We start from the raw sequence: 27,315 nt of genomic DNA on the forward strand, positions 1-27,315 counted from the left end.
AAGAAGTGGAAGTGGAAGCAAAAGTAGAGTCACTATAATCCCTCTGTTTTCTGCCACGCACACTCATCCCTTCGACAACAATGGCTCATTTTGAGTTACAATAGCTATTACAAGAAATGTCATCAGAGGGCAACGAAATGCAATCTTTCGCTTTTTTAGGGACGGACAAACGTAACGTAGCGTAGTAGTAACTCAGCTGTTTACCTTGACTGCCCATATTTGGGCCGGGCGGGGTGGGGTGTCCCTCTCGCCGGGGGCCAGTCAGCTCTTGCTCACGACGACGCTGAGTAAAGGAAGTGAGTCACGCTGACGGTAAAGTTACGTCTGTGTTGCAGCAAGAGCCGCGAGTGTAGCAGAGAACAAGGAAGCAACATGTGCTGACCATAATAACTCCAACTCACCAGCAGCACTGACGACCGACACGCACACACGGGAGGAGAAGGAAGGTACCAGGGGACCGAGGACACACACCGTTCACATACAGGATACTGTTCTTTCTGCTTCTTCGTCGTGAGTACAGTAGTTTACACTTCTTCCTGTGTTATTTTCGCCTTTAATGTTACTTTGTTAACGTGAATGTCGTTGTAGTTAACGATGGAAAGCAAAGCTACTTTGTTACAATATAATTTCGAGTCAGTCACTGTATCATGCCTCTTTTTTCATTATTGATATTCATGTTTTCCAGTTGTTGTTTTGTTTTAGGCTACTGTTTATTATTTCACTCCTAACTGTATGTTTTGCCTCAACTATTTTTACTGTTCCAAACTGAGCGTAAAGCCTTTAAATTGTAGGCTATTGAATTAGGCTATTAAAAAACTGGGTTAAATAATCAGAGTTGTTGTAAATACCGAAAACACAACCGTCGATAAGTTTCTACTAACTTTCTAAATTTCCACCCGGGGGGTTTCCGCACTGTCAGAAAACCCGAGCGCGTTATTTCCAGCATGTAGCGTTAAGTTTCCTTTGTCTCAACAGAGAGGAACAGGGGGTGGTGTGTGAATTATGTTTTTTGTCTTTACCCTTTTTCATTTTCTTTTTCCTGGTTGTGGTGGGTGTCCGCAACCAGCCACGCACAACAAACACGTGTCCCCCTCCTTGGGTCGCATGCATGGTTGCGCCTGTTGTTCTTTGTTGTGTGTCCTTTGTTCCAGCAGATAGGTGCAAGTTTCGTTGTCACCTTAAAAAGTGGGTGTCGACGAAACCAGACAAAAGACCCCTCACCTGGAGGCTTACTCACCCACACCCCACCACTCAGGCCCAGACTTGATTACACTGATTGTAGTGGGACAGATCGGTTTGGCCTGTTTGGCCCCTGGGAAACACACACACACAGAAGTTATGGCATGCAAAACCCACAACTAGGACCAACAGGTTGTTGGTGTTATTGTGTGTGTGATCTAGCAGTGAAATCACACTTGTAAGCAGCAGGGTCACATCCAAGACTGCAAATGGGTCAACTTGTTAATTGTTGTCCTCATGCATTAAATCAAAACAGTATCAGCAGAGACTGTGATAATGACACTAGGTCATTGTTCAGCAAACAGACATACAGTAACATGGAGTGCAGCTCTGGTCGTCATGTCTGTACACTTTTTTCTTAACCTCTGATTAGATCAAAGTGACACTAGAAAACACACCCTGTGTGTGGTGAATCTGCTTTAGTTCCTCTAACTATCTACAAACAGTCATTAATGTGGCATGATGCAATCCAGTTGAAAACATGACTCACCTGATACTGAACCAGTAGTGGTGTGTGGGATGGGGCATGTTGTTGTCTGTGAACACCTGGACCACAAAGACAAAAGTATTGGTGTGGTAATTAGAAGAAAACAGTGCTACATGTTCTGTGAAAACTATGTATCTCCAAAATGTTAGCAGTCCTGTCAGCTTTTTACATAATTTATTAAGTTTAAAATAAGAAGTTTCTCAATGAATAACACAGTTAATCCTACAGTTTAGAGATAAGACAGGCTTATTGATTGACTGGTTTTGTTAGCCCTGTATGATAGTAATCAATCAGGATCTCGTTACTATTCAATGGCTTAAACAAGCTGCTTGTATATGTCAATTGCAATGGCAATTTTCTGATCTGAACTCTATGATGCTATAACATTTATAGCATTTATATTAAAGACCAAGAGGGGAACAACATTATAGTGTAGTTAAGTGTTTACTAATGTTTTTCAAATCTCAAACACATCATCTAATGGCTCTGTCGGCTGAACAGCGCATCCATTTTGAATTCCTGCAACTTCTTTTGTGCTGTATTAGCAGGAATTCAAGCACAAGGCCACTTTAACATTCTTAAGACTCGCAACAGAAATCCCAAACTGGCAGATCTACCAGAAAAACCTGTTTATTTATATAATAAATAAATAAACCTGTGCTCATGTACAGTATGTGTCAGACAAAATGACATCCCGTATGTTAGCATGTTGCAAATTTTCTTTACCATTTTTCTGGTGATGACCACATTTAGTTTCGGAGGAGGCTGCCATGACAACAACAACAAGAAGAGCACATGCAATTTGACCCTTGCAGACTAATAACTGCTGCTGATCACACACTGGTGCTCTTACAGTTCATGAAATGGCAAAACATATGTTAGGGATTTAAACTTACCACTACTCTTAGTGTATTGTAGGCTCACCAGTGCTCTTAAGTGGCGACAGTGGCTTCATGTCTCGGGGCATAATAGTTATTTTGTCTCGCAACACATTACACAGCCTGAAGCAACAGTGGTCTATTCCAAGCCACAATAACAAATCACTGCCTGCACCTCAAAGTTCAAGGCATGGCTTTCTCATCAGGGACATCAGCAGAGTGGTGCTGCTCTGCAAAGTTTGACTTGCCTTGGCCTTTACTGAGCACACTGTTCTCACCTGGTCAGGCTGACACTGGCACTCAACCCAAACAGACATGCTATCAGTAGATAAACAGCGCAGTGAGCTCATTGGATTTGCATGTCAAAAATACCTACATTTTCAACACAGCAGTGCTAGTTTGCATCTTGTTTGCCTGTATACAAACTTCAGCCTTCACGGACATGGCATGGTGTTGACACGGCTCTAAATCCCCGCTTGTGCTTTGCACACACTTAACACCGAGCTCACCTGGAGGTCATAAAAATGTAAGGCTGAGGAGCAGCTACACAGGGAAGTGCCGTTATCTCTGAGAAGTTCCTACTCCCCCTCACATATCATCCAGGGGAAGTCACAGTCTGTTACCAAAAACTCAGATCACTCTCAGCGCTTTGGTTTGAGCAGGGCAAGCGATTACAGACGCACATACTCTTTCTTGGCAGCTTTAGCTGATCTTTCTCTTTTTTTATCTACTTGTTTTTGCAGACATCATGAAAAGAGAGGTGAAGGCCGGAGTCAACTTCCTCAAACGCCTGGTTGTGGCACGTGGCAAGTTTGATGAAGCCAAGGCAGAATTATTTGCTGAGAAGCTGCAGAAACTTCTATGTGACAAATACGAGGGTCACTGGTACCCTGACTGCCCCAGCAAAGGGCAGGCATACAGGTAATTACCCCAAACTTAACTCTACACATTTTCCAGTGCATACAATGTTTTTGTCACCAAATATCAGCTTAGAAAATAACTGCACATCAATGCATACACAGAATCTTTAACTTTTCAATCCCTCACAGATGTATCCGGGTAAACAACGGCGTGCTTTGCGACAAAGTGGTCCTGAGAGCATGTGAGGAGAGTGAGCTCACCCCCACCGAGCTGGGCCTACCGCACGAGATCACAGTGTGGATCGACCCTCTGGAGGTGTCTGCGAGGTGAGTCACTGGGTGGCCTGCTGAGGCAGAGGCAAAGAATGACACAGACAGACACGCTTCAGCAACAACAAGGCTTTTTCAGTCTAGCCAGGAATTGTGAGTAAGTGTCGTCAGCGTGTTCTGTAAAGTGATGAATAATCACACGAGGGAAGTAAGGAGTAGGAACATGTTATAGACTAAATGACTTGTGGTTATAAATAATCTACTTTTGTCTTCACAGAGCCGGAGAGAACAGCAGGCCCTTCACCATAGCCACTTTCAAAGACGAGGAGAAAGAAGAGGACGAGGAAGGCATGAAGGGAGAACAGGATGACTCGTTAAACCTGGACACGTCAGATTACCACTCTGCCACCTCTTCAGATTGTGGTTCCACTGTGTCCAGCGACACAGAGGAGGAGTCGAAGGATGGGGAGATGGAGGGAGAGCAAGAAAAGGAGAAGGAAGTTGTCAAGAAGGACTCGGCAGAAGGCGACGCCTACACAGTAGTGATGGTGCCCAGGATTCGGAAACGACATGGAGAAGGACCAAATAAGATCAAATACGTCAGAAATTTGGTAAATGTTTTTTTGATATAAGGATGATTCACCTGCAGCTGAAAATAGTCCATAAGAAATGCATCACTTACTTTTGTATCAGTGGAAAAGAAACTACAGTGCCTAATTGTTGGAAGTAAACAGTTTTTTTATCATTTAATACACATTGTAATACAGAAAAAGGATTGTGTTTTGTACAGCTGTAACTAAAATGTTAGTGCTACATTGTAGAAGTGGTGATGAGCAGAAGATTTTGGAAAAAATATGAAACGAAATGGAAGACAACTACAACATATTGTGATAGTCACATGCGATTTATTGTCAGTAGTCAGCTGCTTCTCAGTCATTCCCATATTTCATTATTGTATGATATAGAAAGGAGCCAGGAGTGTCTACTACAAGTCTCCACCATCCTTGCTTATCTCATGTTCTCGTTCCAATCTTTCTCCTTGTTTAGCTCCCTGCCAGCCTCCAGTACTACTACCACCCTACACCAGTTTGGCCTCAGTACAAGAAGGGTGCTCCAGTGTTCCTCACCACAGTGTGTGCACCTCCGGCTCCACCACCTCCACCCCAGCAGGTATTTGGCTACTACATCTTGCCGCCACAACCATCTCCGCAGTTCATTCTGCCTCAGGCCAGTCTGCAGCCATGGGGAGCTGTGAAGGGTTAGACCATCCAGGAATCCTTGGGGTGAAAGGTGGATTGAGCATTATAAGCTCCTTCAACTGAGCCATGTCCTGTCAGGTCTCTGAATTCAGCAAAACCTGGGCCAAAAAAGAACATTTTCACTGTATAGTCTAAAGTTGTTCCTTGCACAATCTGTAGTAATCCATCTCTCCTTTTGAATTCTGTTGTAATTGATTGCTTGTGCTCAGCACAGAGACACCACTGAACTTGTGCGAAAACTTTTTCCTGTCAAGTCTGCACTGCTAATCTTCGTACGTACTGTACACATTAATACTGACTTCAGTCACTGGGTGCTTGGACTAACTCAGGGACTCTCAGCAATATGCTCAATGCCAAATAATTGTTTTTAAACTGTTATTTTTTTATTAATTACCACCTGTCAGTTTCACCAGATGTGGACCACTGTGTGTGTACTTCACAGTCAATCAATGTAAAATGTGATTCAGGGTTTTGATGATTTGTAGCTAGAGTGACAATATATGTATATTAAGAAGAATCTTTTTTTACTAAACTGCTTGTATATAATTGTGAACTTGGATACCACACTTTCTAATATCAGTCTTTTTGTCATAATTTATTTGGCCACCAGTGGATGGCGCTCAACTCACAGCTAATGCATGAAATTGTATATTGTTTTTACTAACAGTGGCTGCTACATAATGCAAATCTAACTTCACAGAGCACAAAAGTTGTTTTAAACTGCTTCAACTCTTTCTGCTGCTGTCAAACTGCAAAGGTAAATGTATGGGCGGCTTTCAGTTGTGCTTTTACATTAAATAATGTCTTTAGTATGAAAATCTGCTACCACTATGTATCCATAATGAAACCTTGTTTCAGTCACTGATGCTTATGTACCCAGTTTATTTAATTATTTGCACCATATTTATTTTACTTCTAATGCAGCTTTGAATCTCATTTGTTTTTCTTCTGCATTTACTTTTTTTTTTTACTGCAATGGATTAAATCAAACTCCACCTGTAGTTTTGTTGTTGTGTTCTCTTTGTTGAGTAGTACAGAGTTTGTTGGTTGTGGTGTTTCCTCTTGTAAAACATATTTTGAAATTGACCATGAAATCACTTGGCCTTCTGAACTCCTTGCTCCAGCTCATGCTGTCTCTCAGGGCTGTGAGGACACTCACTACACCGTTAGCAGGATGTTGCAGCGGAAGCACTCCTGTGTGCTGGGTGCGTCATTTAGCCCAAGGTCATGACGTTGTTCCGTCTTTTTCTAGTGAAAAGGGCGAGGGAAGAGTTACAGTCGCAGTCTTTGATCAACCTAAAATTGAATTACCTCTTCAATTAATTTGCAAGAAATTAAAGTGCAATTCAGGTTGCCAAACGAAAACGGTACCATTATAAACATCCAACAATAAAGTAGACATGTTGACAGGCACATTTGAGAAACTAGACAGTGAGCAGCAAATCACCTGTAATCATTTTTGAATGAGTGAGAGGCCGTGACAGCCATAAGTCACGGCCAGTCTCACTGAACCCTGCAGGGTGTTTAGGGTAGACCGCAACAAGTCACAGGTTGAAGTGACTAACCACCAGATGTCACACTGTAGCTGTTGGGGAACTCGTGCTCACCACTGTTACAGTGTTCCCGCAAATCAAACAAAAACCTCGAGGTGCATTTAGAAAAAAAAAACCCCAAACCAAAACAAATAATCTTCTCTATTAACTAAGTTCGCCTGCTTTTTTGTTTTGTTTTTTTATTGTCATTTTCAGGGAGGGAAAACAAGACCATGGCTTGTTCCCTGATAAACAAAACACTCTAAATTAGTGTTTTCTACCAAAGTTGCGTTTTATCTGACCAAAGTGATCATGGCCACCCGAAGAAAAACATATAGGCTACGAACATCATGCTCATTGTAAAACACTGTAAAACAACAAACCCGAAATGTAATTCCTGCGCTTTAATACGTTTCGGAGCGCACCAGACGCGGGCGAACGTGCGCGCGCACGTGCACGCATGCACCAACACACAAACACACACGCGCGCACACACATACACACAGCAAAGAAGCAAAGAATTCATTTGCGGCAGACTGACGCACACTCCTAAAATAATAAGCCAAGCAAATAAGAGCACACGGCCCGCTGGAGTGTCCAGAGGACATCAGTGCGCGTAATCACGCCGCGCCGGTTGGTAGGTGTGTTAAGGTGAGGGTGTATTAGGGACCAAGTGCTTTGGTAAACCCGCTACTTCGATGAGCAACAAACGAGAGAAGGGCCTGTTACACAGTGCGCCCATCGGACTATGCCTTCCCCAACTTGGGAGGGAAGCAAAGCGGAGAACGGACCGACAGAGGACGGAGCAGCTGCGAGGGACGACAGGCAGAGAGGGACAGGCGGTCGTCTCCTGTGCGCTCTGGAGATGGAGATGACAAACCGCAGCCTGCACGGCGACTCCAAAGTGGACTGTGTGAGTTGTGATGGATTGATCAGTCGAAACGGCGGGGACTCGGCAGAAGTATCCGTGCCGCTGTCACTTCCCGGGAAGCGAACGACTCTTATGGAGGGAGACGACCTCTACAGACTGCGAGACAGAAAGGTTTTACTCGAGGGTAAAAAGCGCCTGTGCGCGTTGGCTTTGGGCACCGCTCTGTTCGGGATAGTGCTCATGATAATCCACGCCGAGCTGTGCCCCTTCGTTTATAAACCGGTAGGTTTGAGAAATTTACCACATGTCATGTCTTGTGTATTACCCTGCGTATAGATCTAATTAAACTAACTACAAATCATGAAGAAACAGATTATACACTAAACACATGAGATACTTAAGGCTGGCTGTACATTAGCCTACAACATTGTATTTCCTTGCCTCTACCACAATTTCCTAATGCCAATTCCACAAATCGTATAAGCGATACATGACCTATTTGCACATGTTGCACAGAGCTCCACATCTACAAATCTGGAGCATTTACACAGCAGCACGTGTTCTGTAAAGGAGTTCAATCTTTCAATTCAGATTCACAGCTTCACATTCACGTTGCTCCTGTAAGCTGGTTAAGACGGTCCTTTAACTCATCACGAAATCATACAGTCATGTACAAATTCACCTTCTTCTTTGAGCATCATGCAGTAGCACTGAAGTCTGTTAACTGAGAGAGCAGCCTCTCAACTCTCCTTCAACTCCTTGTGTAGCAGTTGATTAAAATGAGATTTTCAGAGACCATGATATAACAGATACATATGAGATCAACAGACTGATAATAAACCATGTTGTCTTTTACTCCTGACATATTTTAGTAACAAAATTGACCATAATTGGTTTAGAAAAAAAACACTCTTACACAACTGCCTGTATTTGTTGTCATAACAACTTCCTTGATTAGCAGACAGCACAGGACCCATGCAGCATAACAGCAGAATCTGCACCTGGGCTTTGAACCTCCCTGACCTACTGATTAGTTAGTCCATTTCCAGACACACTATTTGGTAGCACAGCCTCATGACATTAACATGCAGATCTCACTGGATAACAATGCCAGGCCACACAATCAACAAATTATTAACTCCCCCTGACTTCCTACAGCACACGCCAGTTCCACATGTGGAAAAAAGTTCTCATGCATGCCGCAAAACATCAGACCACCTCCATGCTGTGAAGGCAGTGATTGATTACAGTGTCAAAGAGCCCCACATTACTAACTCTCAATCTTTTAAGAAACCTATGGAAATATGGCCTAACCTTGAAAAACTATGGCCGATGTGTTCAGACATTTGGACCTGGAGAAACATGGTTGTGAAATTAACAGTGTTGGCACGAGTATGACATTGCTATTCCAGTATACAAATGCGAACCAAGAACAGGTGTTGTCTGTCCATTCCTAACAACAGGCATCGGCTTCGGTACCATGGAAATGCTGATGCACTGGAAAAGTGTTCTCTGCTGCAGTTAAAGCATATTATTTTGAAGAGGCTGCTTGGCTGATTTAACCATAGATTGTTCAACTATTGTCAGCATACATCCTAAATTGTCATGTGATGAGTCACAAGAATGACCTGTGACATCTTCCTTCCCCTGTGGGCTGACATGGCTTTGGGTCACACAGTGGCTGCCTAAACAAAATACATTGCAGTAGCCAGTGGTGCAAAACAGAATTATTGCTTTTTATTTTTAAAGCCATTTTTTAAAAGTATGCTGCAGGATATTTTGGACCTACCCTATCTAAGTTAACGCCAGTCTACATAGTTATATTTTAAGCATACCTTTTCATGGTTATGCACGAAAACAGGGCTATTTATGGAACGTTTTTCCACATTTCACCTTTTCCCCTACAGCGAGATTGCTCACAGTACATCAGGCTATCTTTCCACATCATTTAGTGTATAATTAGAGTGTTTGCATGGCCAGTCTAAAAGTCTATGTCTTTAGTTTAGCTGGGTTAGTGCCAGGAGCATGCACTTTGACCTGGATGCAACCCCATGTCCTCTTTTCAGAAACTCTCTGACGACTTTCCTGAAATGACTTCACAATCCAGAACAATATTTACACACTAAGACCAACAAGTCAAGCATGGTGTCCAATGTTCTGTATTAAAATGATATTCCTAAATGTTTGAATAAGACATAAAGTGAATGATTTTGATGAGCTCCGTTGACTGTGGACAGCGGAGTAGGTTAGTCAGCCCATAGGCATAAGAGACAATATATTTTAGCGTGACAGGCTATACAGTTTTGGAACATACCTCCATTCAATATGGGATAGAGGAACTATTAACCACTCCTTTGCATATCATCTTAATAGGCATCCAACCTGCCACGACACATCATCATTACATGTCTGTTGTTTTCAGACTGTGTCTTTTTCTTACCATAGTCTATCTTGCCAGTGAGATTATAATTTCTATCTGTTCTATGTTCTTTTGTTTGTCCTCTAAGGTTTGTATCCACAGTTCAGCTACTTCACAGCTGTTTTCTCCAGTTGTTATTTTACATGTTTTTTTTTGTTTCTGCAAGTGACATTATGTGGGCCAAAGGCAGCACAAAGTGCCAATGTGTAATGGATGACGGCATCGGTGTGTGTTAGTTACAACTGATCTATTTTACTTAAATGAGGAAAATATATAAAAACATATATACAATATATATTAAGACAAATTTAATAAATGGATGAGCAAATTAATGGCTATGAACTCAGATGAACTAGGTGCATGCTGGAGCACTGTATCAAATACATATCAAAAACCCTAACCCCAACCCTAACGCATCTGAATGCAATATGAAACTAAAGTGTTGTGGCCCACACATTGTCTAACATGACAGTTGTAAGTTGACTTTTCTTTCGACTGATTCTGCAATAGTGTTGCAGGTCACCCACACATGGAAACCTGGCTTACAAGAATGCTTTCTGACACACATGCAAATCATCACAAACCAGGCTATTCGATTTCATCCTTAGTCCAACTGCACTGCATGCAACATGTTACAAGGACAGTATCATGGACACCTGTCTGTTGCAGTTCAGCAATAACTAACTTGTAAGTCTGAAAGAAAATCAGCAGAATGGAAAACCTATACTACACAGTGACATATGGTATCTTACCCACTAGTGAACACAGTCGACGTGATGCTATAGGTGCAGCTTCCAGCTTGTCCAGCATCGGCCCTGAAATCTCAAACATTGTTTGATGCAGTGACATATCAATTGCTACCCGTCTGAAATATTCTTAGAGCATCTCCTCTTACTGACTAAACCTACAAAGGCTTTACGCACCTTGATGTCTCCTTGATTGTTCAACTGCATCAGTATATTATTTTTTTTTGGTTTTTATAAGTGTAATCATATAGAAAGGATACATTTAAATCCACCAGGGACCCAGAGCACAAAGATCTAATGAAACCACCCTGACTGACTCAAAAAATTTGAAAACTAATGTCAGACACCAAATATTTTTTCTTTGGAAAGTATTTATTTATCGCAGAACACACAAACCAGACCACTGGATTCATTTTTTTTTTTTTTTTTTTTTTTCACATCGCCATGCCTTGGGTGGCCTGCCCTGGTTATGGTAGCTCTTTGACTGTCCAAGACCATGAGAAACAATCCGTGTTAAGGTTAACCCAAATTAGGTTCAAGGGGTTTGAAATAAATGTTTCCAACAGGAAAAACTTTACAAAAACATTTTTAGAAACTCGGCAAGCAATATGTTGCTGAACGCTCTGTTATGGAATGTGGTGAAATGTTGAGCCTTTGTGGAGTCTTCTAATTAGCCCTGGACGAAATACAGACATGATGTGGATGCTACGGGAGAAACTGGAAAACGACGTACCTTGCCAATGGACGTCACACCATACCACCTACACGCGCAAGTTTCCTCATGTTTGAAAGTTTGCAATTATCTTTTTAACTGTAAACCACATTAAACTGCACGTCCCGTTAAAAAACTTCCACTGACGTTGCATCAGTTACACTGGGGTTCATGGATAAAGGGTGTAGGTCTTTAACCTGCTGAGACCAAGGTGGTATGGCAGAGGCCTATCCTTATTTCTTAATTTGGTTTGTGAAAACATCGAAGAGTCAGAGACTAACCATCGGAGTGCATGTGTCTGTGTCTCCTGCTGTCAGTTCTCTGGAAAGAAAAGTGTTTAAGTATAAGCACTCTCATTACTGTAATTGAGTGGCTTTTTGGAGTACATTACAGAATCAGTAATTCCACTTTCATTAGGCCCAAGTTCTCAAAAAAGGCAAGGATTAGAGCAGCCTAACATTTTGCTGTTATAACACAACCAGGAGTATATTCCATTTGAACTCAGATCATCTTTCATGAAAATGAAAACCTCTGACACATCCTTTGTTATTTTGATTGACTAGTAGTATTGATAGAACACTAAAAGACAGACTAAGCACAAATGTTTATTTTCTGTACTGAAAATTGCGTTGTTCATTATCTGCATTTACATGGATTTAGTGAATGCTATTGCATATTCCAATACTCAAGACCAAAGGCACCACCTTGTACCCTTGATACACTAAATACAAGGTAATGAGGTCTGCAACTAACCAACTCTAAATTACTGATTCACCTTTGAATCATTATGACCATATCATTGGCAAAATACAAAATAGCCTACATGGTGGAAATATGGATGTTTGCCCAGCGGACCAAATCTCAGACTGATTCACTCACAGTAATATAATTAGTAAAGAACACCAGTAGGGAGCTGAAAATTGTGAATGTTTGCATGCTTTTGTACCATAAAGTTGTTCAGATATTTGATCTAAATTCTGTATTAATACAATGGGTGCCTGTCTACAAGTCTGTTAGTTGCACATTGGCTGGGGTACCGAAATTATGCCAACAGATGATAAAGTAGTTATCCTCCAGGGAAGAGAGTTAATATTTGGCACAGTTGGCAGCACAGTTGTTCTTGGGTGGGAAGCTGCGGAGGTATTTGCCTTTCTTTTAGTTGAGCAACTCCTTTTCGTTGATCATGCAGCACTATCTGGAGGAAAATGGCCCTTCAAATGGGAGGGATTACAAAACAAGACCAGGACAAAACAAAAAACGAAGATGTCGCCTAACAACATCACCAAACCCATAGACTAAATTCAAAGACTGTGCTGTGATTCCAGCTGTAATATCGATGTTTGACTGGTGGACCAAATCTCAGAGTGTTTCATTCACAGTAATATAATTAGAAAGACTGAGCTGTGATTCCAGCTGTATTTACTGTGAAATGATTGGTCAGAGAGAAAGATAGAAGTGACCAAATATCTTTCTTATTTTGTTTCTTACACACCACTTGGCCTAATTATGGATCTACAATGGTTTAGCTTTTATTCACATCAACTCCACTTCATAACAGACTTAATTAGAGGCAGGTCATTTTGAGTCGTACAAACACTAATTAACTAACTGACTGACTGACTAACTTTTTCACAGGCCTGTGCTGTCTCTCTTTGTATAACTTGATTTGGATTCTGGTTTTCACAAAAACCTTGATAATGGAAAAAGTCTTGTAATCAACTGTTGCTAGATAGTAATCATCTTATGCCTTATCTCTCTTGTCTCCATTTCATACCAAGGAGTCAAACTTCGCCCTCATCATCAACTGTTCCATCAGCTTGTCGACTGGGTGTCTCCTCATCTTCATAATAGCTTTCCACTATAAGGACATCAGGGTGAGTCCCCCCCCCCCTTTGTTTCAGTCAACATGCATGACCTGTGTGCAAGAGTAAGTTCCTGTGTGTGTGCACACACCCAGGTTTATTATTAATCTTCATTGCTCAATTTACAGTATTTGTACAAGTACAGTACAAGTTGGCATGCGGTAATTATAACTCAATTCAATGGCATAACTCATGAACAGTTCCTCTGCTGATATTGATGCACATTTGATTGTATACATGCCGATGACATCTTGAAAGCTGGAATTTTATAGAACCTCTGCTGTCAGATTAAAAAGTCCTCAGTGCTTATAACACACGCGTCAGGACAGACATGAATACAAACTGTTACTTTGGTGTAGGCATGTGACAACGATGCAGGTTCCAGTCACGTTTGTTCCAGATAAGCTTGGTTAGAATGATACTTTGTCAGTGATACTTGTGGGGCAGTTGTTTTGGAGATGCTCTCAGGCCACTGATGGTAGCCTCAACACTGATTATCTGTGTTTTATTTGCTGTATGCATAAAAAAAAAACTCTGGACAAAACACTCAGCCCACACAGGCATGTACAATGTAGCAGCTGCAATATTTTTCCAATCCATATGGCTCGCTGCCATTCAAGTGAATGGGAAAGTGGTCTCAGACTTTTGGACCCCACTGTATATAAAAGAATTTGTTCGAAATTAAACAGAGTAAACACTTTCATTCCTTTCGTTTTGGCTGTTAGGCCTGTGCGCTAACCTACATTTTTTTCTGTTTGGTGGCAAGTCTGATACAGGAGGAGTCCTTTCCAAGTGTGTAGAGGAGATAAGAGAGGGCAGGTTTAGGGTGGAGACTAACCCAACCCCTAACCACATACAATATACAGCAAAGTAGCATTAATGCTTTGACCTGTGGAGCAAAAATAAAGTTTCTACAAATGAATTGGTAGAGGAGAAAGACCTGTGAAAACAGACTTGCTTAATTTCCTTTACTTTCTCGAACATTCTTGAGCGCAGTTAAGCCACACATTGATGGGTCAACTACTAATGTAAACTTGCATACAAATTTCCCAAGATAGCTTTATGATATCTGTGGTTTCATAACGTTTATATCTTTTTAGGTTAAAAAAGTTCTCTTATCACAGCGCTTTACAAACACAGTGCAGTGGAGAGAACTCTGTATTTGACTTTTCTTCTGTGTTATGTAACAAATAAACTGAAGAGATGTTCTTGGTTTTTGTTCTACCACCTGCACTGTTGTCCAGGCAATTATGAAATATGTTTATAAAAATTGTTTGTCAACGGGTGTGGCAAAACAGGGAGCACATAACATAATGTCATGTCTGTGTCCTTTTGAGGATGAGGAAAGGATAATCATGTGTTAACATGTTACCATTGATATACCTGTCTTAAAAAAAAATATTTCCATCTCCAACTTTGAACATTTTCTCTCACTCTTTTGTCATCTTCCTTCTTTCAGCTGTTCGTCAGTGACCACAACCAGTTGGACTGGCGTATTGCTATGACCAGCCACAGGGTTCTTGTGATCACCCTGGAGCTGCTGGTCTGTTCCATCCATCCTGTTGGCACATACTGGAAGGCAGGCCCCCATGTCAACTCCTCTTCCACAGCTCCGCTCTGTGTTTCCAACCACCATAACGAGGTCCTGGTGGACGTGGAGCTGCTATTATCAGTGCTGATGTTCCTCCGCTTGTACTTGGTGCACAGAGCCATCCTGTTGCACAGCAAAGTGCTGCTGAGCGCCTCCTATAGGAGCATCGGCTCGCTTAATAACATCAACTTCACCTTCCGCTTTGTTCTCAAGGTACTGATGAACAAGCACCCAGCACGCACACTGCTGGTCTTCATCCTCCTCTTCTGGCTCACTGCGTCTTGGATGCTTACCCTGTGTGAGAGGTAGGGAAAGAGAACTGCATGTAAGAAATCAATACATCCTAAAATTGTAGAAATTTAAGTTAGAAGCCGAATGACTTGATGATTTACCACACACTGTGCACACTAACTCGTACAATAATAAAATAATGTCTTTGTAAATTAGAGCCACATAAAATAAGAATTTGCACCAAGCTTGGAGATTCATCAACCACAGATTTTCTTTCAACCTGGAACACCTTCAGTGAGCACTCTACTGAAATATACTGTCACACATACAATAAATACTACTACTGATAAAATGCGAGAAGTTAAGTTAAAAAGAAAAACTACAACAAAACAACTCTAAAAAAGGGAGATACCCCTTGACGATGAAGTGAGAAGTGTTAGAAGTAGAGATCTTACCCTACGAAACGGACAGCACTTATAGCGTAGCCAACGTGTTAACCTACGTCACGCGTAGAAACGACATAGGAGCCACAACCTGTAGTGGGGTTTCATTCAGGTTTGAAAATGCAGACTTTGTGTTACCTGTAGTGTGGGCCTTGACGATCTGTCTTTGTTTGATGAACCAACAAAGAAGAAATGCTGAAAACAGAAGATGCCTTCGCTGCTTTTCATCTTGCACTACGGTCGAAGTCTGTACCTGGCCTCCCGCATGTTTAAGGCGTGATTTTAAGAGTTGAAAGGCACTACCCCTTGCTCTTAAAATAATTGGGACAGCCTAACCATATGAGAACGCACAAAATCGAGTGGAAGTAGTTAAAATGGGACAGGGCCTTACTCTCCTTTGAATTCACATTAATTTCTGCACATTACTGCACAGCCAGAAGACAGTTAACTTAACTTAACATCACGTGAGGACAGAAAGTGGGTAAATGTAAAGGTAAAATGACACATTGTGGTTTTATGGAGCTATTTTTTGACAGACTTTGAGGTTGTTCCGGTGGTATAGGCAGCAGTTAGAGTCAAATAAGTGGTTGCTCCCTTCTCTGTAGACTTTGTGATAGAACAAGAAATTAGATGCAATTCTTTGCTTGGGCGTATCGTCATTCTCTTTTCTTTGAGACTAGTTCCTGCTCAACAAATATTGACTGGACTCAGCAACTAGAAAATGTGAAGTCTGAAAGAATACCAGCTGTTTACTTTCCATAATAACCTTTAGGGCCATTAGTTTCAACATTAACACCATGTTCTTTATAAAAGTAACATTTAACTATTAATTGTCATGGAATGAGCAAATGTGTGTCCGCCCAAAGCAAGTTTTTCCAGTGGATCAAAATAGAATGAAATTAGCTGAGCAAACTACGTGTTTTACTCTTCCTGTGGCTTTCTCATGATTTCAGTTATCAGGCTCTGCTCACTATTTTGCACTAAATAGCGAATAGAACTTTTGAAATCTAAATATTTCCGTATTGCACACACGTACACACACACACATACACAGAGAGAGAGAGACTCTGATGGTCAATTTGACTTTCCTATTCTAAATAGACGTCCAATAACTGATTTGATAATCATATTCTACTTTATTACACTAACAAGTCTCTCTTGATACGTTAGCCAAGTAAACGTCAGCCTGATGATCTGCAGTCTGTTTGGCTGTTTGAACAGTGTGAGGTCATTTGTTCATCACAACCTTAATGGGAAGTTTTGCCTTCACTTTCACATGTCCCACTCTTGTATGTTTTGATTTGTCAGAAGAAATAAAAGAACCTTTAATCGATAGCCGATAAAACCTCATGAAACCTTTAAATGCTTACATTTCCCAAAAAGTGACCCATATCTAACTGTAATGGACAGTTTCAGTTGATTACAGCAAAAATAGATCACAGGGAAATTAATCTGTTGTATTCCTAATAATTGCTAGTTTAACCTAATGAGTATTTAACCCAGGACACAGTCAGACACACATCAGCTTAGCATGCACAAAAGTGAAACGTGTCTATTGGAAAGTAAACAGTTCAAAAGATAAGGGTTACGGTTAATAAGTCAGAGATGAGAAAACCAGATACCTAGCACCCAAAAGCGCTGCTGCAGCAAGGCGGAGAGAGAGAGAGAGAGAGAGAGAGAGAGAGAGAGAGAGAGAGAGAGAGAGAGAGAGAGAGAGAGAGAGAGAGAGAGAGCTGAATAGGAAGGTCGGTCTATATAGACAGCCCACAGACTCAGTCCAGTCCAAGCAGATACCTGCCAAATTGTCGACAGGAAGCACCAAAATAAAACAGGACATTACAATCTGTGTTTTGACATATACAGACCATCAGCTGTTTCCCAGTGAAATGTGATTTATCAAAATTATTAGGTACTTAATTCGTCAGGTATCTAATTGGAACATGCATTTTTTGAGTTTTCTATAAAAGTGAAAATTAGACAGAGGAGTTTATCTGTATCACCTGCTCCCATATGTAAAGTTGCTAAATTTATTTGTTTATTTATTTATTCATTCATTTCTTATAAACGTATGATTATGTTGAGTAAAATGTGCATGTTATGTGCACAGACGATGAAATGGGTGATGAATTTGAGTGTCGAGATAGTTGGGGTAATGTGAAGGCTCATTTCTGGGTGGTTAATGGGAAGAATGAAGCTGGGGCTTGCATCTTTGTGTACGACACTAGAGTCCATGAGAATACATTTACACTTAGAATACATTAAAGGGATAGTTCACCCTCAGTCCTCCGTGCCTTCTCTGAGTTACAGCGGGGCTCCGTGCAGCACTGCATGTCCATATTACGGTTGCGAACGGAGCCCACTTTTCTTCGTCCAAAAAGACACACCAAAAAACATCCAAATACCTCCATAGTGCTCGTCTGTAATGTCCCTCTTGTATTGAAGCCCCAACATGAGAAATAAGTCTATGTTTAAGCTTGTTGGAAGTGGAAGCTCCCAGTGTTGCTCTGCCGGAATCTTGCACGATTTGCGGAGCCGTGAACTGGGTGTCAATGCAAATCGCACGAGATTTGGACGAACCAGGAAGAGCAGTGCTGGGAGCTTCCGCTCCAAACAAGCTTAAAACATATACTTATTTAATTTTTTTTCGGAACAATTTCTCATGTTGGGGCTTCAATACAAGAAGGACATTACAGACGAGCACTATGGAGGTTGGATGTTTTTTGGTGTGTTTTTTTGGACGAAGAAAAGTGAGCTCCGTTCGCAACAGTCATATGGACATGCAGTGCAGCACAGAGCCCTGCTGTAACTCAGAGAAGGCACGGAGGACTCTGAAACTTCTCCCAGCCCTTAGTCGACATGAGGGTGAGTAGATAATGAGTGAAATTTGAATTTTGGGTGAACTATCCCTTTAAATGACACAGCCTCTTCTCTCCTCCCTGCAGACAGACCCAAGAACAAACAGGCCACATGGACACGGCTCTGTGGCTCATAGCCATCACCTTCCTCACTGTGGGCTATGGGGATGTGTCGCCCCACACCAGCTGTGGCAAGGCAGTGTGTCTCTTCACTGGAGTCATGGTAACTAGGATAGGTTGCTTGTTGAAAAGATGTCAGATTTAAAAAGAAAATACAGTTTAAAGTATCAAACATTTCTCTGTACAGGATGCGTGCTCGGATGATGCTCCTTTCATTTTACAGTGCTGTGCGTTTTCTCTCTTTGTAAGGGGGAAACTTCCCCTTACTTTCGCTTTTATTCCATTTCCTCTCTGTTGTGTCGTGTTCGGCTCCAATCCACTCACTTTATTCCATCTGCTTACATTCAATTCTGTCCTGTTGTATTCTGCTCCATCTCAGTCTATTTTGTTCCATTAATTTCCTCCTCAGCATATTCCTTCCTGATTTGTTCTATTTTATTGCCCTCTGTGCTGTTCCATATTGCTCTGTGCTGTTCTATATCATCCTCTGTGGTCTGCTTCACTCCCTTCTGTTTCTACTGTGTTCCATTGCAGCAACTCTCCCCCCATTTTCCTATTTAATTTTTTCCCATTTCATATCGTGTTCAGTCCAGTTTGGTTCACTTCTCTCCTGTGCCTCTTGTGTTCCACCCAGGCCTGTTCTGCTCTATTCCACTAGTTATCTTTATTAGACCCCTTTGTTGCCCAGCTGCACACCCTAGTGGTGCTGACAGACCTGCATGCTTTCATTCCCCTGTGTGTGTGATTTAGATCACAGCTGTAAATTAATGGATGGTGCCTCTGCAGGACCTTGGCGGTACCAGGCACTCGCACAAAAACACACAGAGAGGGAAACTATCAAGCAAGTGGTGGGCGCTGTGTGTGCCTGTACGCAGTGTCATATTTCTGCATAGTGATAACATTGCTCTGCTGCGCTCACTGACTTTCCTCCTCATCATATCTTGAGGAGATATGTCATGAGAGGCCAGATTTAGATTAGTTGTTTATCTCATCTTAGAATGAAAGCACCAAATATCTGCAGGAAAGAAAGACAGCATCAATGTTACTTCAAAATAGTTTCTTTCTGCGCATAGGAACTAAACTTTTTTGAAATCAAGATAAGTGTTGTTTTTATGGCGATGCAGAGGAATGGCAAGATTAAGACTGAAAGAAAGGTGGAAGGGAAGGTCAGAGATAAACTTGGAGGGTTAAGAGGATGTGGAAATTGTATTTGAGATAAAAATGAACAAGAAGTCTTTGAGAGCAAGGAGTGGCTGTGTATTTGAATAGGTAACAGACTTTGGTTTGTTGCCAGTTGCGTCACCTGTGCTTTAAATTCTAGCACAGGCAGATAAGAGTCCCCACTGTGGTTTTGGACGTGTCTGGTTCAGACACCTCTGTGACAACGTGGAAAACAAATCTTTTCCCTCTCTCTTTCTCCATCTGCCTTGTTTTTATAAGCCCCCCCTCCCCCCACCCCTTATAAGGGAAAACTTTCCACCAGATCCATTTTTAGGTGGTTTATTGTCTTTGGCACCACTACAACAGGAGGGTGTGCCAACCTGTGCCCATGATTTGGAAAAAAATAAATTTCCTACTCCCATCAGGGCAGTTCTGGGAGCCAGTGACTAGGGTGATGCTCACACCTGTAATATGGCTGAAAGCATCTACGGTCAGCACTTCTGCTCCACTCCAGCCATAACTCAATTTGCAGCTGTGTTCAGGGGCTGACAACACTGTTTGCATCCCATCACTATGTGTGGATGGATCCACGGAAAGAGTCAGTACCTCCCAGGTTTCGCAGACGGTGTAATGATGGATATTTTATGGCTGTTCGAGTGAAGCATACATTTATCTTTTAAAACTGGTTTGTGCTTTCTAATGCTCAGGCTTGATCTTGCTCTCTCCTTTTTCTCTCTCTCTCAAATGCAAGCCGAAAAGAGGAAAACAGGTAAACACTGGTTATTCTTTTTATCATTATCTGCGGAGGACATGGGTACAATACAGTGTTTTTGTCTGTGTCCTATGACGTGCTTATTTGAGTGACTATGTGGATGTGCTTTGCTCTGTGGCCCATCTGAATATTCACCATTGCTCTGTAGTTCCCTGTCCAGCAATAGCACAAGGCTATTCTCAGAGGAAACCCGCACTATTATAGCAACGTTGCGGAGGCCTCAGTTTAACCATTGAACTCTCTGTGTGTAAATATAACTTAGATTTATTGGAAGAAAGAAAATGAGGTATGAAGATCAACATTCAGTTTTCTCAAACTGAGCCACTGCTGCGAATTCGGGCAAAATCAGCCTGTAAAACCTAACATCACTCTCCCGCCTTGAGTTCAGCCTCGTACATGTCACTACAGTTTCTGGATCAGTCTTCCTCTATCACTGGGAATTTGTTGAGGCAGATGTTAAATATATCAGTAACCATGCCAACAGCTCTCCCTCTGTGTGTGTGTGTTTGTGTGTGTGGGGTTTTAGGGTGTAGCCTGCACTGCCATGCTGGTTGCAGTCGTTACCAAGAAGCTGGCGTTGAACAAGGGAGAAAAACATGTGCACTTCTTCATGCTGGACATCCAGATCTCTAAAAGGGTAAGAGTAATGTAATATTTTTTCTCAGAGGTCTGTCATAATATCTATAAAGTTTACATTACGAAACCCTAGAATATGAGCACCACATACCTGCTTGCCAAGATGTAGATTGTTCTTTGTTCAGTTTAGCTTTTTTTTTTTTTTTTTTCATTAGCCATATGATTTTTGGATGTGCATGCATCACCCCTTTTTCACCACTTTGCTCAGGAATTCAGCTGTTTTGAATCTTTTGCATCATTCTTACTTGGTACTTACTGGGGCAATATCTGAACTATGTATACATGAGGGTTGGATCTGTTTTCAAATGAGCTGCAATGATTTAGATTTTTGTATGTTTATGAAGTCCATTGTATTTTCTTATTAAAGCAGAAGTAAGTGATATATTTGTGTTAATATAAGTCTTAAATAGTTATATATTCCGACGACATGCAGGGCTGTGTGTGCAGCCAAGGGACGCCGTGAATGTGATGACGTAGGGACGAGGACTGTTATGGTGCGTTCAAGGAAACTCGTATTTTTCCGACCGTGAAGTGGTACCAGTTCGATCTGGTACGAGTTCACCGGTCGGAAGTTACGAGTGGCCGTTATAGTGACTTTCACCGGTAAAACAGGTCGGAAAAACACGAGTGGGTTGCCTGGAACGCTACAAAGTCGTAAGTTGTGACTTGAAGCTGTAATTTACGATTTCAAAAGCCTGCCTGGAACGCAGCATTAGCGAAAACGACCGGACCACTTACTTCTGCTTTAATTACGTTGTATACCAGCATCCTCCACATGCAACTAACTGGTCTTCTCTGCTGTCAATCAATATATCAACAATCCTCATCTTTGTTGACAAAATAAGCATCTATGCTTGGTTGTAACACTTTCTTGTGTGTTATCATGATGACCCAATTAACATTTGTGGCATCACACTTTGGGTGTGTTTCATTTTGCTTAATGGTGGGGAAATGCTGTAAAGGGTTCACTGAATGGTTCTGATTATTGATTTTGATGTTCTTGTAAATAAATAATTCACATTTTAGCAGCGGGCCAATGCCCAATGGGGTCATGGAGTGACATGTTTGATTTGAGTCAAAATATGAGCTGTAACAGATAATACATAGATGGTTATTTAAAAATTGCCTTGGTGATTTGGAAAATAAGAATATGTGCTATACGTATATATGTATCGCAAACTTCTGAAAAGTTGCAGAAGAAGTCAGCTTTTGGCCTGCGCCTGGACGGGTTCTGTCTGTGTTTATTCTTGTCAAAGTAACTGGAGCATTGCTTGGTAATGCGGCTCTAAGTGCAGAATGATTTGAAAAGTCTGTATTACACTGCCAGACGACAATAACATAACTCAACCCAAAAAGAAAAAATGAAAACACTTTTACACTGGGAAAAGTTTGGGAGTTGAAATATGTAAAATATGTTTTTATGTATTTGTATTGAATGGGACAAAACTGTTGGAAAACCACCATAAGGCAAAAATCCTTTGCCTTTATATCTGATTTCTGACAAATTAACACCTAATTTTCACACAGATATTTTATGATCAGTCATCTTCATGTCACCAAATGACATCATTGTTTCTCAGCATTTTTGTGAAAATATTTATCCCATAATCAAATGAACTTCCCTATATAAACACTTAGTAAACAACCAACTCCCCTCCCGCCCCTCAGAGGTTACTACAGCGTAACAAGACAAATAAGAAAGCTGAAAGAGTTGTCAGGATGGAAGCGTCACTACTTTCCATGTCGCATATGCCTGTTTTGGTTTGAGATTCTTTTTATAATTATTTTTGTTCCTTAAATAAGAGACACCAGAGGACATGGTATTGTGGGAAAAGAGGAGGGAGATGAGGTCTGCCAACCTCTTTATAGCCTTTTCAAGGCGTCAAACAGAGGAAATAATCTTATCTCTGTCAGGAAAGAAACCTGTGTCAGTTCAGGACGGTGCAGCGATAGGCAGGAAACTGGTCGAGCTTACATGTGTTTACGTGTGTGTGTGTGTGTGTGGAAGTGGCTTGCAGAGGAGTTACTCTGTAGCCTTGGACGGCACTGAAGTGTTTACTTCTCGGTGGGAAGAAGGAGGTGTCTGAAAAAAAAAGCTTACAAGGTAATATTGTCCTAATGTTAGAAAAAAATATGTTTTAGGAATAAGAATGTGTGAAGAGTGCTATAATTTTTTAGGTCATGTGTTACATATTGAGTGACTGGCTGTGGTAGTCAGGCTGCTTTGGAGGATACAACCATTTCCTTTCTCTTGGTGGCTGCATCCTGTCACTCGGTGCATCATTATGTCTTGCTTGTGGTTGTTTTGGTCTGAGTGTGTGTGTTTTTGTGCATGTGCGTGCATCCTTCTGAGCTTTCGGGTGCAGTCCAGATTTACACTGATGGGAACAAGGGAAGACATCTGGATGCAGACACTGACAGCCTCTATTAATAACCCCCACAACAGGGGCAGAGTGACATCATAACGGGGCAGTTACAGTGGTTTGGGCAGGAAGACAAACAGACACGAATAGAATCAAAGAGAAAAGTGCCAAAAGGTGATAGTGGAGAAATCCTGCAGTGCCTAAAACCTTACTTTCTGTACAGCCTGTTCTTCAAAGTCCTATGTCTAAGCCTCTCTGTGAAAATAGGCCTCCATACTTCTGTTTTATCTGAAATTAGCATCATTGAGCAAAAGGGCTGAACAGGAAAGACTGTCTGGTTTTAATCAGTTTGCTTGGATGACTCATGATTTGATTCCCCATGCTAAAATTATAGATATAAAGCAGATTCTGTCCAAAAAAATGCGATAAGCTCTGTGTGGTTTTGTCAGTCAAGCCTAAAAGTTTGATTGACTTTATCTTGACAGTCTTATCACATTTCAGCCCCTGGAACTTCCTTGTTTGATTGGTCGATTTGAATGTTTCTGCCTTTTTACCAGATCCGCCACGCTGCTGCTAACGTGCTAAGGGAATGCTGGCTTTTGCATCGCGCAAACGTGACAAAAGGCAACCGCTGTGAGCACCGAAGACACCAGAGATGCCTTCTGGAAGCCATCAGAGTGTAGGTTACAGTTTTACTGAATCCTACCTTCAGACAGGATGTCTGAATGTTTGTATCAGGGCGAGGGATGAAAGTGGGTGGTGCTTTGTGTGTCTTACATGTGTATTTTACGGGTCATTAACTTAGGGTCAACATGCCTAACCACAGAGTCACACTTTTAATGAGCTAATTTAGATTAGTAATTAGATATCTTTGCCTCTTGCATGTGGGCAGGGCATGTGTGAACAAGGGTCCACCCTTTTATCATACAGATTCTGAGTCAGATTTTTCTTTTAACTATTCAAAGTTTGACAGTAAAGCAGAATAAAATATACACCCTTTTGGACGAATTGCCATTTACACATTTATTTTCTCAAACTGGGTCAAAATGGTTCTCCTTGTTATTGAGCCAATTCTCCTCTTTCACAAACAAGTGAAATGCACGAGACAGGAAGTCCAGATATGTATGGTCATTATCCTGACGACACGATTATGTGTGTTGAGCCTGGATGGAGAGATTATATTTCCTGCTTTTACACCAGACAGAAGCACTATAAAGAAAAACAGACTTCAAAGTACAAGTGGAGGGCACCTCCACACTTTAGGATTAAGAGCAAACTATCTGGATGCTTGACTGCAATATAGAGATCCATATTTATTTTGTGTGGAGGGAAATTTAGCGCCTTTTGCCCCCCTGATATAGTATACCTCCTAACTGTTGCATTTACAGTAATGGAATACAATATTGTCCATTTATTCTTCCAGAAATGAGAGGTTCTGAATTATACTGGGACTGTCCTGTTTGCTCAAAAATAGGACAAAGAAATAGTCTTACACTGACTCGAGCATGAAATTACATTGAATATTTTCCCTGTCTGTTGTGTCAGTGTAACATTTGGAGTAATGCAATTAAAGTGTGAATATATGTGAAATACTTCCACATGACTGAGATCTATTGAACCTTTTGTCTGCACAGGTTTCGGCATTTACGCCTCAAACAAAGGCAATTGAGAGATTACGTAAGTGAGATGGTGGACCTCCCGAAGGTAAGCGACAGCTGTCACTGGAATATTTTGCACATTTCGTTGGAAAAAAGCTATTGCCAAACAAGATGACAAAGACACCCTCTAAAAGCACTCACTACTTACATAGAGTGTTACACAGCATTTAACGGTCTGCTGTTTATCACTAGGTGTTCAGACACATTAACTGCTTGTTAAAAAATCTCCATAAAATGTCTCAGGATTCATTTGTGTCAGGAATTCATAGGCCCAGAAAAGTTTTCCATGTGGAATAAAGCCAAGATGTAAAGGCATTACCTAGTGAGAGGCACTAGTGTGTAATTTGTGAATTTTAAAATGCGTTTTGTTGATTGATTTATGTGGAAAACAAGCCTGTTTTTTCCATTCTTCAAGTGTAGCCCCTTGGTAGGATGTAAAAAGTAAGGCACAGCCACGCTAAGCAGAGGACTAAAAAAGTCACCAAATTTTGCTGCTGTTGTCTTTTTTGTGATCTAGCTGCTAAAGTGGTTGCCAAATGCAGTTTAAAAAAAATATTTTTAAAGTATTTTTCGTGGCCTTTTAGGCCTTTAGAGGATAGGATAGTAGAGAGACAGGAAATGGGGAGATAGCTGCTGCAGTGAGAACGATAACCTCTATGGGGCACCTGCTCTACCAAGTGAGCTGTACGACGCCCTGTGACGCACCTTTTTATGGTTTCAAACCTGCCCCTTGCATGCACAGCATAATGGGGCACCAAGCTGGCAGCAACATACATATAATTCAGAAACGTCAGACACTATTATTGACCCAATAAATTCCATCATTAATATCTAAATTCTTTCATTTGCATTGTGTTGCTGTGTTGACAGATGCAGATGATAATGTGTGACCTAAGTGCCAACTGGAATAACTCCTATCGGGAGCTGGAGCAGCGTATTTTGTCCATGGAGCAGAAGCTGGATGAACTTAGCCGCTGCTTCCAACAAACCTCTGAGCTGCTGTCTCAGGTCCTACGTCACCGCAACCCAGAGATCAGGTAAACAACACTCTGCTACTCAGAACTGCTAGTGACACTGCGCAGATCTGCTAGCGACACGCTGCAGGATGTGGTATCTGCACAAAATCGGGACGTGCCTGCTAAGGAAAATAACAAGTCTTTTTTTTTTTGTTGTTGTTTTGGCAGGTGACATGGCTCTCTGTGTTTGTTAAGCAAGGAGAGTTAACTGCCTTCGGTGTTTTCATCTACAATATTCATGAAAATGAGACGGTAAATCCTCTCCACCCAGAGCTGCTCCAGACTCTTAACATGCTGAACCACTTGGAGGACTGGCATACCTACTAAAGATCTCATCTTCTGGCCCTGTGCTGAGTGCTCTGCACAGTGACTCATAGCTGTAAAATTATACAGATAAAATAAGACTTCAGTTCACTGTGGGAGAAGAATCCCCTCACATTTGGAGAAATCTGCTGTGATTTCAGCAGTTGCGTTTCTGACACTGAGAGAACTGAATTAATCTCAAAACAAGGACTGTGGAGATCCTTGTAAATCCACACTGTCAAAGGCTCCAGGATGACTCTCGTAACCGCTATTTCTAAGGTTTCCTTGATGGACGCTGCCTTATTCCTGTGGAATAAGATATATATATATATAATTTTTTTTTTACAAGCTAATTTTATTTTAAATCCCTTTGCAACAGGTTTTATCAGTCTTAGCCTAATATGTTTTTTAGAAACCTTTTGTAAATCCTCTTTTCAATCACAGACAGTTTAATGGTTACCAAGCTGGTTGTTGTTTGCAAACCGAATATAATACAGTCTCCTATTATTCCTCCTTGTTCTGCTTTCCTCCAAACATCAGGTTAATGGTGAATGACATGGTGTGTTTTCATGCTCCGCCAACAGAAGAAAACTAAACTTCACTTCAAGTATAACCTTTATTTGAAACTGTGAGTCCTTGTGATTTCAATGGGTGTCAACCAAAATTCATAGATTCATGTCTACATTTGAGGTTGTAATCATCTGATGCAGGTAAAGCACCTACCAGTTTACACCTGTTCTCAGAACAATGAAACTCAGGGTGTAAATTACCTTGCAAGCGGCTCCATCTAGTGGACGTGGTTAAGTATGTAAATGTGGAGGACAGTTAACATTGAAGTCATAAAGATTATATAACAACCATAAAAAAGTTATATGCTATTTTTAATCTGAATACCAATGTCTCATGGGAGCATCACATTGTAGTGTAAGCTGCAGTGAAAACAGATCTGAAAAACAGAACAGAAGAGGACTCAGAAACCCCCCATACAAACCTCACTGTTAAAAATGCACTTTGTGAGAAAAATAACAAAA

General features: G+C 41.3%; 2 protein-coding genes across 2 annotated transcripts; both read left to right on the forward strand.

The window, feature by feature from the left end:
- The first annotated feature begins 285 nt into the window (after window positions 1–285).
- LOC310999561 (maternal B9.15 protein) lies at window positions 286–5,994 on the forward strand. The gene is made up of 5 exons (XM_083990034.1): window positions 286–510; window positions 3,348–3,525; window positions 3,654–3,791; window positions 4,012–4,345; window positions 4,782–5,994. Exons 2-5 carry the CDS (start codon window positions 3,353–3,355, stop codon window positions 4,995–4,997), a joined length of 861 nt encoding a protein of 286 aa, XP_083846160.1. The 5' UTR covers window positions 286–510; window positions 3,348–3,352; the 3' UTR covers window positions 4,998–5,994.
- A 1,142-nt stretch (window positions 5,995–7,136) lies between these two features.
- kcnn4 (potassium intermediate/small conductance calcium-activated channel, subfamily N, member 4) lies at window positions 7,137–26,297 on the forward strand. The gene is made up of 9 exons (XM_083990018.1): window positions 7,137–7,678; window positions 13,052–13,147; window positions 14,595–15,031; window positions 18,343–18,478; window positions 20,835–20,945; window positions 23,865–23,986; window positions 24,942–25,011; window positions 25,836–26,002; window positions 26,150–26,297. The coding sequence occupies exons 1-9, from the start codon at window positions 7,274–7,276 to the stop codon at window positions 26,151–26,153; spliced, it is 1,548 nt and encodes a 515-aa protein (XP_083846144.1). The 5' UTR covers window positions 7,137–7,273; the 3' UTR covers window positions 26,154–26,297.
- The last annotated feature ends 1,018 nt before the right edge of the window (window positions 26,298–27,315 follow it).

Source organism: Trachurus trachurus (assembly GCF_905171665.1).
Source record: "Trachurus trachurus genome assembly, chromosome: 16".
NCBI classification, from domain to species: domain Eukaryota; kingdom Metazoa; phylum Chordata; class Actinopteri; order Carangiformes; family Carangidae; genus Trachurus; species Trachurus trachurus.